We start from the raw sequence: 13,219 nt of genomic DNA, 5'->3' as shown, positions 1-13,219 counted from the left end.
AAAAACTCTTGTTTTCCCCCACCTGTGGTACGAGACAGTATAATATAAAAGCAATATATTGCTTAATGAATAAAAAGTGCGTGCGACCGAGTAAGTAAAGGCAGTTTGGCTAGTCGAGCAACTGCAATAATTTCGGCGGCGGTAAAAGCATTGAAGTTCGGAGTTGGCTTTTGGCGTATTCGAAGCCCAGATATCGAAAGTGAAAAAAAAAACAATATATAAATACAAAATTGTGTTTATGTATACACAAATATAGTTGGAAGTAGGCAACAAGAAGCATCAGCAAGCGACGACACAGTTGCAAAAGAAGCAGTAAGGCAACAAGATAGTTGCCAAAGACGAAGAGGCGAGACGTAATATAAAGCAAAAAGGCGAGCAAACTATCGCTACCCATTGCCGGACAAGCAGCGGCAGACAATCAGCGGCAGACAATCAGCGGCAGACAAGCAGCGGCAGATAACTCTACTTGGCGGACAACAGTGTCGAACGGTGTCAACGACAGGATCATCAGATAAGATATAAATTAAAATAGTTATAAGTACTTTTTTTTTTTTTATTATTTTATATTTTACTTATATCTTTATATTATATACTTATATATTATATTTATATATTATATACTTATATACTTATATATTTTTCTTATATTATATATTATATACTTATTACTTATATACTTATTTATATACTTATATACTTATTTTTTTTATATACTTATATACTTATATACTTATATACTTATATACTTATATACTTATATACTTATATACTTATATATTATTATATACTTATATACTTATATACTTATTATACTTATATTTATATATATACTTATATACTTTTTTTTTTATTTATATACTTATTACTTATTTATACTTATATACTTATATACTTATATACTTATATACTTATATACTTATAATACTTTATATACTTATATACTTATATACTTATATACTTATATACTTTTTATTATTATTTTTATATTATTACTTTATTTATTTTATATACTTTATTTTATATTATATACTTATATACTTTATATTTTTTTTTTATATACTTATATACTTATATTTTTTTTATATACTTTATATACTTATATACTTATATACTTTTATATACTTATATACTTATATACTTATATATTATATACTTTATATTTTTTTTTTTTTTTATATACTTATATACTTATATACTTATATACTTATATCTTATATACTTATATACTTATATACTTATATACTTATATACTTATATACTTATATACTTATATACTTATATACTTATACTTATATACTTATATACTTATATACTTATATACTTATATACTTATATACTTATATACTTATATACTTATATACTTATAATAACTTATATACTTATATACTTATAATACTTATATACTTTTATATTATATACTTATATACTTATATACTTATATACTTATATACTTATAAATACTTATATACTTATATACTTATATACTTATATACTTAATTATAACTTTATCTTATACTCTATATACTTATATACTTATATACTTATATACTTATATACTTATATATACTTATATACTTACTATACTTATATACTTATATACTTATATACTTATATACTTATATACTTATATACTTATATACTTATATACTTATATACTTATATACTTATATACTTATATACTTATATATTATAATTATATACTTATATAACTTATATACTTATATACTTATATACTTATATACTTATATACTTATATACTTATATACTTATATACTTTATATACTCTATATATTTATACTTATATACTTATATAATTATATACTTATATACTTATATACTTATATACCTTATATACTTATATACTTATATACTTATATACTTATATACTTATATACATATACTTATATACTTATATACTTATATACTTATATTACTTATATACTTTATATTTTATTTTATATACTTATATACTTATATACTTATATACTTATATATTATATACTTATATACTTATATACTTATATACTTATATACTTATATAATTTTATATACTTTTATACTTATATACTTATATACTTATATACTTATATACTTATATACTTATATACTTATATACTTATATACTTATATACTTATATACTTTATACTTATTATCTTATATACTTATATTATTATATACTTATATACTTATATACTTATATTGTAGCATGTTTTGGAATAACATATTAACAACAATACAAACATATTGTAGCAATTAGTTACAATATTTATGTGCGCAACATTCAAGTGCATTTGCCTCTTAAGTAACATGACCACCCATGAGTGCATGGTGCTGGACAATTGCTGTGTCGGCAAATATAACACGCGCGGCCGCGTTGGCCCAATATGTAATATGATACATCCTCACTCTACCGCTGCGACGGTATATAAACATACATACTTTTATGTAAACACTTATACATTTATACATAAGTATGTTTATACATAAGCATACCGCTCCTCTGCCTGCATGACTAGCAGCGCAGCTACGCGGTCTTAGCTATAGTCGACAATTGTTATAGAATTAAGAATTATTCAATAAACTGAGCTTAAACCATAAAGAACTATTGGTGTCTCTTAATATATATCTTCGAACCTACTACATGGCGACCGTGACAGGACACGAACCTGCAATCTTCGGATTGCAAACGCTAATACAAAATCTACTCCTCCAAAGCAAAACCAATTCCCAAGGAAATAAAGAACTGTCCCCTGGACTGTCCCGGACCACTGTGAATACAGTTGTATTATCAAACCTGGTGCAATGACCGGCACCGGTACCCGCTGAGCCCATAGGCCCCGGACATCAGCAGCTGAGACTACAAGCGTGAAAAGCAGGCCGCTTTTTACGCCATCGATGGAGCATCAGCGTGCCAACCGGCGACGACCAGCTGATGCTAGAGGCTAGCCGAAACAACAAAAATATAAATGAACAAGTTATGCGCTGCGTCGCACATTTTTTTTGAGTGTACTGCGATGCACATTTTTTTTTAATAGAATTAAAATAATCAATGTACAATTGTGCGGCATTAAAAGCTGTCCAATTAGAGTGTGGCCTGAAAACCATACGAAAAAATAGGCAGGGATATATGTAAAAAAAAAAAAGAAGAGCGTTCATCCAAAAAAAAAATTAAAAACAAATGAAATAAATATTTATTCCAAACCTTTTCTTTAAATGGAATGTTTGATAACAAAATAAGCAAGTTTGATGATACATTTGATACACTCAATATGGGGTTAATAGATACTAAACAGTGGACTCCACTGCAAATGTAATTAACAAAATAGAGTCATCAAATGTAGATTTGAAACCAACAAATGCACCTTTATTAATAATTGTGGTAATAATGAGCGCATATGTGTTATACAAAGCATATAAATTACACAATAAATGTGTAACAAAGAGAGCCCTAAGCCATACTAATGATCTTGATAAGATCTAAATAACATATGCATCAATTATTGTAACAGTGCATTTGAAACAAAAAAAAATCACTTTCCAAATTTACTAAATAAATAAAAAAAATTAAAAACAAATATATATATATCAATTGAATAAAATGAGTAAATTAGAAGATTATTTTAGGAAGATAGTAGATAGGAATCCTAACATTGAAGCAGATTTACTTGAGGTTTTTAGAATAGATAATGTCAATTCGGTACAGAATTCAATAAATTTAGTACAGATCAGATCAGCATACCTTGATTTGACTGGAGAAAAATTCCCAGTTCAAGGAAGTGCAATACAGATGTGTTTTCTTGTTACAGTGCCAAATATATGTTGTTTCTCAAATGCAACAGGTACATTTCGCTTCTACCTGATGGATGAAGCCGAACAACAATAAGTTGTCATAAAAATACCGACTAAAAAATAGTTACTACAAATTGAATACAATGCAAATACAAATTAAATAAGTATGAATAAAGTTGAAACTAAACATCTGCAAAAATATATTCCTTTTCTTGATTTCCTGATACATTCAGGACCAGTAAATAAAAAGTACAAGGAAATAAAATTTTGGATACAAAAAAACTACAAATTTAAATATATTTAAATAACAGACTATTACTAGAAAGACCTAAGAATAAGGATGTGCCTGCATGGGTACTGTTATGTATGTGACCCATCTCTAAGAAGCTGTTATCGTCGGACTGTTAAAAGGTCTGTTAACAGCTGCACTTCTCAGTCGTTCTACTAATTGCTTCGGAACAACATCGGACTCCCCTGCTACAACTACGAGGGACTTCTACTACTGCGACTACTACTACAGCTACGAGGGACTTCTACTACTGGACTTCTACTTCTACTACTATAACTACAACTACTACATATCCCAGATTTCTACTGTACAATTATCTATTAATAAACTATATATACATAAGTTTGCACAAACACAAAATTGGCGACGAGGATGGGATAATTCGTCAAACTTATATATGTATATGTCGTGTACAGTTACAATCGACCAAGCGAAAGCGAACAAAGAGACGCCAAAAACCGCATGCGTGCTGGCGCCAAGTTTATTGGAATAAAGAAACGGTACTTTCCAACGCGCGCATTTGCAGACAGACGCGCTACGACTACTGCAATTTGAATTGATGCTCAAACACACACACATACGATCGAATTCAACTACTAATGTCTGATTTGGAATCACATGAGGAAAAGCCCACCAAAGTGAATATTGCTACAGAACGCAAAACAACAAATAAATCAGTGATAATGTCAGGAGTGGGTCAGTTAGAACCATTTGATTTAAATCACCCAAACAAATGGACAACTTACAAGCAGCGTTTTGAGCTGTATCTTCTGGCCAATGACGTTACGGAGGAAGCACGGAAGAAGGCTGCATTGCTTACGCTGGCTGGCGCTCCACTGTTCGAGCTTCTAACGTCATTGGCATCCCCTACTCAGGTGAGTGATTTGACTTTATCGGAAATATATGAAATACTCAACCAACATTTGTCTCCATGTCAATCGGAAATTGCGGCCTACTACCAATTTCACAAGCGAGACCAACTAATTGATGAATCGGTTGCGAACTACATGGCTGCACTTAGGACTCTCGCTGTCGACTGCAAATTCGGAGCTGCGTTGGATCGCATGTTGCGCGATCGCTTCGTATGTGGAATGAAGGATGAGGGTCTTCAGAAAAGTCTTCTAGCAGAGGCAGATTTAACGATTCAACGCGCGATGGAACGCGCCACATCTAGTGAGGCCGCTGCTCACAGCGCTTGGGCCATGCGAAATACAGCTGAGAGCACTGAGTCGATTCACGAAGTGCAGACTAACGCGATCCGTCCAAGCCGACCCAATCAGCACCACCACCCATGCGATGGTTGCGGGGGTGCTCACTTGCGGAAACTGTGCCCACATCGGAACACTGTGTGCCATGCCTGTCACCGAGCAGGCCATCTTCAACGAGTCTGCAGGGCTGTAAGAGACCCGGGTCGTAAAGCATTCAACACATCGAGTGGCCATGACTCCTACCGAGGACCACACAAGCAAAAGCCGAATGATGAATACAGTGTCCACAGCATACTACCGTTGATTTGCCCAAAGGAAATCGTTACAATAATTATAAATAAACGAAAATGCCAATTCGAAGTGGATTCGGGGTCTGCGATCACAATGATAGACGAAGCTACGTTTCGTTATATCTGGCCAACGGATAGACCGAATATCCAAGATTGTGCTCTAGAGTTTACGGATTACCAGAAAAACCGAATTCCAGTTATTGGCATCGTGGATACATCTGTCCAGTACGATAATAAATACATTCCGAATCTTCCACTGGTTGTTACATCAAGCGATGGATCGAATTTACTTGGACGCAACTGGTTTATGCCCTTAGGCATCAGCATAGAAGGAATACATGCCATTAACGCTAAACTTAGCATCGAGGCAACTCTGGCGAAGTATAAGGATCTGTTTTCGTCTGAATTAGGCCGTTTTCGGGGGCCACCTGTGTCATTACAAATCAATACTGATGCAACACCAGTCCGACTGCCAGCAAGACGCATTCCATTTGCAATTCAAGAATTATATGAAGAAGAATTAGACCGTCTGTGCTCCCAAGGAATCCTAGTACCCATTGAATACTCCGACTGGGCGACTCCTACAGTGCCAGTAATTAAAAAGGATGGTACTATTCGCATATGTGGCGACTACAAGTCTACAATTAATAAAGTGATTAAGCAACACGGCTATCAAATTCCTCCAATGAATTCATTATTAGCATCAGTTGAAGGAGGATCCATATTTGCGAAAATCGACTTGGCTCAGGCGTACCAACAACTAGTGGTAGATGAGCAGTCTGCATTGATGCAAACCATATGTACACACAAAGGTTATTTCAAAGTAACCAGACTACAATTTGGAATTTCTTCAGCCCCGGGCATATTTCAGAGCTGCATCGAACGTATATTGCAGAACGTTTCTGGTGTTTTACCCTACTTCGATGACATAATTGTTATGGGAAAATCAGAGGAAGAGCTAGCGGTGCGTCTTAATGAGGTGCTTTCAAGATTTGATAAGGCCGGACTACGCCTACGCAGAGACAAGTGTCAATTTGGAGTTCCGTCAGTAGAATTTTTGGGATTTAAAATCGATGCATTGGTCGAAGCTATCAAGTGCGCTCCGGCTCCAAAAGATAAGAAACAATTACAAGCATTCTTGGGACTCATCAATTTTTACCACGCATTCCTGCCACATAAGGCAACCGTTGCAGAACCGCTTCACCGTCTACTGGATAAAAATGCGCCATGGGTGTGGGCCCATAAACACCAAGATGCCTTCATGAATCTAAAAAATCTTGTAACTTCACAAAATGTGCTAATGCATTTCGATGGCAAATTGCCAGTATTGTTAACGTGCGATGCATCTCCGTACGGAATCGGAGCGGTGCTGAGCCACAAACTTCAGGATGGATCAGAGAAGCCTATTGCCTTTTATTCTAGAACTCTCTCCAAGACAGAAAGAAACTACTCGCAAATCGACAGAGAAGCCGTTGGGCTTATATCAGGCGTTAAAAAATTTCACAATTATCTATATGGCCGTTCTTTTACTCTCGTCACAGATCATCGCCCATTGCTCGGAATATTTACAACGGCCAAGGCAACTCCAAATGTAATTTCCACACAGATGCTTCGAAGAGCAATATTCTTGAATGCCTATGACTTTACACTAATTCATAGACCGGGATCAAAAATGGGCAACGCCGACTTCTTAAGCCGATGCCCATTACCACAACAAGGCGAAGGCAACACTACAGAAGAAGTGTTAATGATTGAATGGGCTGGAACACCACTTGTCAGCGCTCAATCTCTAGCATTACAGACTAAGAAGGACGCGCATTTATCAAAGGTTCTGAACTGGGTGTTAAGGGGATAGCCCAATGGAAAAGTTGATCGTTCAGATCAGCTCTACTCGTATTTTTCTCGCCGACATGAGCTTTCAGCAAACAAAGGAATTCTTGTATGGGGCAACCGGTCTGTGATTCCCGAACCATCTAGACCGGCTTTACTTCAAGCGTTGCATGCTTCACACCCGGGGATTGTAAAAATGAAAGCCATGGCTCGAAGCTACTTTTGGTGGCCTAATATTGATGCTGAAATAGAGCTACTTGTGAAACGTTGCAATCCCTGTCAGCAAAACCGAAACGAACAGCCTCATACAACTACACATCATTGGGAATCTGCCAGACAACCTTGGTCACGCCTTCATATAGATTTCGCTGGCCCCTTTAATGGGAATACCTTTTTACTAGTCGTGGATTCATTTTCGAAATGGCTAGAAGTCTCTGTTGTGAAATCTACATCATCTGCTGCTGCTATTAATTTCTTGAGACAGCTTTTTGCAACGCACGGATTACCGGACGAAATAGTGTCAGATAATGGCACTGCATTCACGTCTGAAGAATTCAGGATCTTTATGAAAAACAACGTGATTCGACACATTCGGTCGGCTCCATTTCATCCTGCCACAAATGGGCAACTACGAGGGACTTCTACTACTGCGACTACTACTACAGCTACGAGGGACTTCTACTACTGGACTTCTACTTCTACTACTATAACTACAACTACTACATATCCCAGATTTCTACTGTACAATTATCTATTAATAAACTATATACACATAAGTTTGCACAAACACAAAAGGTACATAATATTTTTAAAGCAGACATAGAAACTATTAATGTAGAAGAATCAGATGAGGAGGTCTAAGTGACAGATAAAAAAAAAAAAAACACAAAAATAAACTTTCAAGCATGGAATGGGAAGAATTACTTCTCCATATCCAAAATATTAAAGAAAATTTCAAAAAATCATATAAATGCGTTACATAAAATACAAACATCCAAAAGGAAACAATAAACAGGCACGCAAAAATTCTAGTTGATTCTTTCAACGAAGCAAGAAATTTAGTGCATGTTAATAGAGAGAGCATAGGTAAAGCAAATTGGTCAAAGATTTCCAATCTACTGATCAAGCTACGAGCAAACCTAATCTCTATAAAGACAAAATACAATCTCGATATATTCGTACCTACCGTACTTAATTCACCCCTGAGCATAGACACCTGTAAAAAGGAAACAGAGCAAGAAGGTGAAGAATCTGAAACAAGCGAGGAAGAAATAGAAGAGAAAGATCTAAACGATCTAACAATTCCTGCGCTATTAACATAACCTGATATAGAAGCGTTGTCTGAACAAGACAACGAATCAGATTTAGACATCAATACAAGTGTAATAAACACAACTGACAGGATGGCAGAATTAAATGCCCGAAGGGCATATATGAAAGATATAAACATAGCCATACCTGAATTTAACGGCACGAAAATGCAACTCAAAAGATTCGTAACAGCTCTGAAGTTGGTAGATATGATGAAAGGCGACTACGAAAATATAGCAGTTGAGGTAATAAAATCAAAAATTATTGGCCCAACACTATATGAAGTCGAAGAAGAAACTTCAATAGAATCAATAATACAAAAATTGCAAGGCTTTGTAATTGGTGAAACATCCAAAGTTATAAAAGCCAGGTTGAAGAATACAACTCAGAAAGGTAAAACCGCTGACGAATTTACTTCGGAGATAGATAACTTACGCAAAACACTTCAATCTGCATATATCGAAGAAGGTATGCCTGCAGCACTTGCTCTTAAGAATAGCACAGACGATGCTATAGAAGCAATGATTGGAAATTGGGCAGGCGCATAATGCCAACGGATCCAACCAAGTTGGGTCACATTGTATCAACGCTATTCCCTTCAAGGAAGACGAGGAACTTAGCAGCAAGCGGAACACCATGTGCACCGATATTCACAGATGTTGCAGATGGAAGCAGGGAAGAGGATAAACGTACATTACGAAAGAAAGTAAATTGAATTTCCCGTCGAATGACATATTTTTCATTAAAATCGAATAAAAATTAGATTGTTTTTTTTGCCTATCAATATGAGATATTTTATGCAAAACTGCCCTTCTATTCTCCGTCTCTTTCTTTTTATCGGTATGACCTTTTCCGCTGTTTAGGTAAAAGGGATTTTGACTGCAATTGAACTCACAGGTAGTAACCACTCGGGCAAATATTAAAAACACTTAAATTTTTTTCGATTTTAATGAAAAATATGTCATTCGACGGGAAATTCAATTTACTTTCTTTCGTAGTTCAAGAAAAAAGTACTTTAGTATGAATTAGTGTCGTAAAATGGACTCGCCCAAAGGACCAAAAATTTGCATACAAAATTCAGATTTTCAATTGGCTCCAAATTGAAAGTTGGGGTCTAAATCCAAAATTAGTGGTATGCAGTTTATCTTAGTTTTGCTAGATCTTCAACTTCTTCGAAGATTTCAAACGTCTATCTTCAATATTTAAGATTTTGGAAAAAACGTCTTAAATAAATGCCCCCCAAAAAAAGGACTTCTCTTTGTTCAAATGCACATGTGAAAAAAACGGATTAAACTATGAAGACCATTTTTACGGTTCATAATCTGAACACAATAACCAACAAATTACAGAAAAAATTATTCGATTAAGTTATTTAGGAGCCAAAAAAATTAGAACTAAAAAAAAAAAAAACGTCTTAAATTCGTGTCCGCCACTGTATGTCAATTATTGTCACTCATCGAAGTCGGTCGTGTTTTTTTTTGCGCTCTCGCTTAAAGTTTGTCTCATTTTTTCGTGAAGCTAATTTATAATATTCAATTTAAATTCATTGCCTTACTAATACTTAACAAATCGCAATACTCATCGCAAAGTTTGCGTTAAATTTAAAACATTTATATAAATTTATAATCAAAACTTTAACAAACGCAAATATAATTTTGTTGCGCTGTTTAGTTTTCGATTTCGTTCTATTTTTGCTCCCACCCGCGCTCTCAATTTACAGTTCATAGTTTGTTTTTTTTGTGTGGTGTTGGTGCTCTCTATTCTTTTGTTTTCTCTTTTGATTGCGCTCGCGTCCGTTAACTTCGCACTGGTGACAAGTTTTTGTTGTTGTGTGTTTTAATACAGATAAGTACAAATATTCTCTCTTTTTGTTTTATCTTTCTAATTTGCATATTGCAGTTAGCTTTTGCCTTGGTTTGTAAACGTCTCTCTTAACATATATATTCATTTTTCCCTTTTTATTTACATATTTATTTATAATTTGTTTTTGTATAAATCAATTATTTGATAATGTCCGTCTGTTGCAAATATAATTGCAATAATCCCAGCAAGACCAGTGAAGACTTTCTTTACTGTAGACTGTGTGACAATGTAATGCACTTTAAATGTGCTGGTTACACAGTCAAGGTGCGGGATAGTATGGGGGGGATAAATGGGGCTGTGATTCGTGTCGTGGCTTGGAGCTCGAGATGCGAAGTTTTATGAACCGACTGGGGATGCATTTAAAACCCTGTCAGCTGGCGTTCATAAGCTCCAAGAGGAGTTTTGGCGATGGAGGTTCAATTCAGAAGTTCTAAACTTTTGATTGAATCTCCGACGCGAAAGAGGGCCAGGTTTCAGGGCGCGTCCCTCAGTCCGTCGGCACATTCGTCTCTACCAGTTCCGGCTTTCAACATTGACCCTATGTCACCAAATGTACAGCAGCTGATATCGTTTAGGAGTCCGGCTTTGGCAGGTGTGGAGTCTCTTCCCATTGCCCATGGAGACAGTATCCCACCTACTAACACGATATCGGTTGTAGTTTCCGAACCGTCCGGGCAAATATCCGTTTCCAGGAATATTGCCAATGAAGTAGTTACAAGAGGAGCTAGTAAAGAGCTGGCTTCTTCAGCTGCTGCTGCGTCTGCTGTGCCTAGTATTCCTAGTTCCCTTGTTGTAGAAGTAAGAAGTCGTGGCCTACATCCAGGGCAAAGTTCAAGTACCAAACATTGCTGTGGAAAAGTTACGTTTTTCATATACTCGGGACATTTATTTCGTCCATTAAAATAGGTGTCTCCCCAGATCTTTTTGGCCAAATATGTCATAAAGATTTTTGGCCGGAACACCTTGTTGTAAAAGAGTATACAATAAAAAAGAAGAATCGGCCTGCGATTAGCTTGCTACAAAATATTTAATATATAGACATGATCGGACTATCTACTGTTGACTCGGCGTTCTCGTCTGAAATTGTCGAGTCCTCCAAACAGGAATTTGTTTGTGTTAAAATTTCGTTTAATTCTTTTTCTGTCTATATTACTTGTTCGTATATTCCACCACAGTCCGACTTGGCAGTATACAATCACCATTTGGAAGCTATTCAACTTATTTCCTCATATCTCTCCGACAAAGACTTGCTCGTTGTTCTGGGATATTTTAATTTACCTGAGATTGCCTGGACCCTCTCATTTGATTCTGACTCTAGGATGCTCTGATAGACCTCCTTGGTTCTCACGTGAGTTATGTAACTTGAAGAACGTAAAGTCGAGATGTTATAAAAAATTTTAAAAATCCGGTAAAGCATCGGATTTTTCTCTATATGTAGTTGCTCGATCAAATGTTATGGATGTTAAGGATTATCTTCAGCGATGTAAAATTAGGTTTTCTCGCGATCCTAAGCAATTTTATAAATTTGTAAATGTTAAACGTGAGACATCGGTGCACCGTTTTAGTTGTCTTTCGAAAACAATAAAGCTTGACAATGATCAGGCAATTGCCGAAATGTTTGCTGATTTTTTCAAAACAACTTATTCCTCTTCGATTTATCAAGCAAATCCTCCTTATCCTCATCACTTGCAATCGTCTAATTGCATTTTAGACCCTGTGTTTGATGAAAGTTCGGTTCTTAGCGTGCTCAGTTCCGTCAAACCAATATATGCACCTGGCCCTGATGGAATACCAGGCTGTTTATTAAGGTTTTGCGCGGAGGCCCTATGTAAGCCAATACTTAAGTTGTTTACACTAACCTTCACATCGTCCCCCTCCCTCCTATCTGGAAGTAATCATATATTATACCCAAAGCATTTGAGAAAATAATAACATCTCAATTGCAGCATTTTTGTAGCTCAATCATTTCGTCATCCCAACATGGGTTTAAAAAACGTAGACATCTCACTCAATCAAAGGGTTCAAGACTGCCGTGAAAACTAACGTCATTTATACTGACTTCAGCAAGGCCTTTGACTCTGTCAATCATACTCTGCTTTTATAAAAACTAAACGCACTTGGCATCCCCAGCCTTTTGCTAGATTGGATTCTTCAATATCTTTCTAAGCGTACACAAAAGGTCCTCTTTAAGTCTTCATTTTCTAAGACCATCCAAGTGACCTCTGGAGTACCTCAGGGTAGTCATGTGGGTCCATTGCTATTCACTCTTTTTATAAATGATCTTCCATTGGTAGTGTCACATTCTCGGGTGCTTTTGTACGCGGATGATGTCAAGCTTTACCTCAGTTTTAAAGACATATCGTCTTCTTGCCTACTTCAATCGGATCTTAATGATCTTCAGAGTTGGTGTGAAAGAAACCTATTAAACCTTAACGGCTCTAAATGTAAAGTTATATCTTTTTATAGATGCACTCCATATTTAGCAACTTATTATCTTAACGACACTGCCTTAGAGCGGTTAGATATTATCAATGACTTAGGTGTTCTTATGGACCATAAATTAACTTTTAATCCTCATATTTCTGCTACAGTTAGTAAAGCTATGAATGATCTTGGGTTTGTGAAACGATGGTCAAAA

At 35.4% G+C, this 13,219-nt stretch overlaps 1 protein-coding gene across 1 annotated transcript; it reads left to right on the top strand.

Annotated features, from left to right (window-relative positions):
- Positions 1-4,762: 4,762 nt before the first annotated feature.
- Positions 4,763-7,432, top strand: LOC124461958. Its single transcript, XM_047013357.1, has one exon. The coding sequence runs from the start codon at positions 4,763-4,765 to the stop codon at positions 7,430-7,432; it is 2,670 nt and encodes an 889-aa protein (XP_046869313.1).
- Positions 7,433-13,219: the final 5,787 nt, after the last annotated feature.

This window comes from Drosophila willistoni, unplaced genomic scaffold, assembly GCF_018902025.1.
Source record: "Drosophila willistoni isolate 14030-0811.24 unplaced genomic scaffold, UCI_dwil_1.1 Seg773, whole genome shotgun sequence".
NCBI classification, from domain to species: Eukaryota; Metazoa; Arthropoda; class Insecta; order Diptera; family Drosophilidae; genus Drosophila; species Drosophila willistoni.
Note: the sequence above shows the minus strand (reverse complement) of the source record. Positions and strands in the feature narration are given on the sequence as shown.

Bases quoted from the DNA above. Each gene is read 5' to 3' on its own strand.
- LOC124461958 (XM_047013357.1), top strand. From the start codon at position 4,763: ATGTCAGGAGTGGGTCAGTTAGAACCATTTGATTTAAATCACCCAAAC.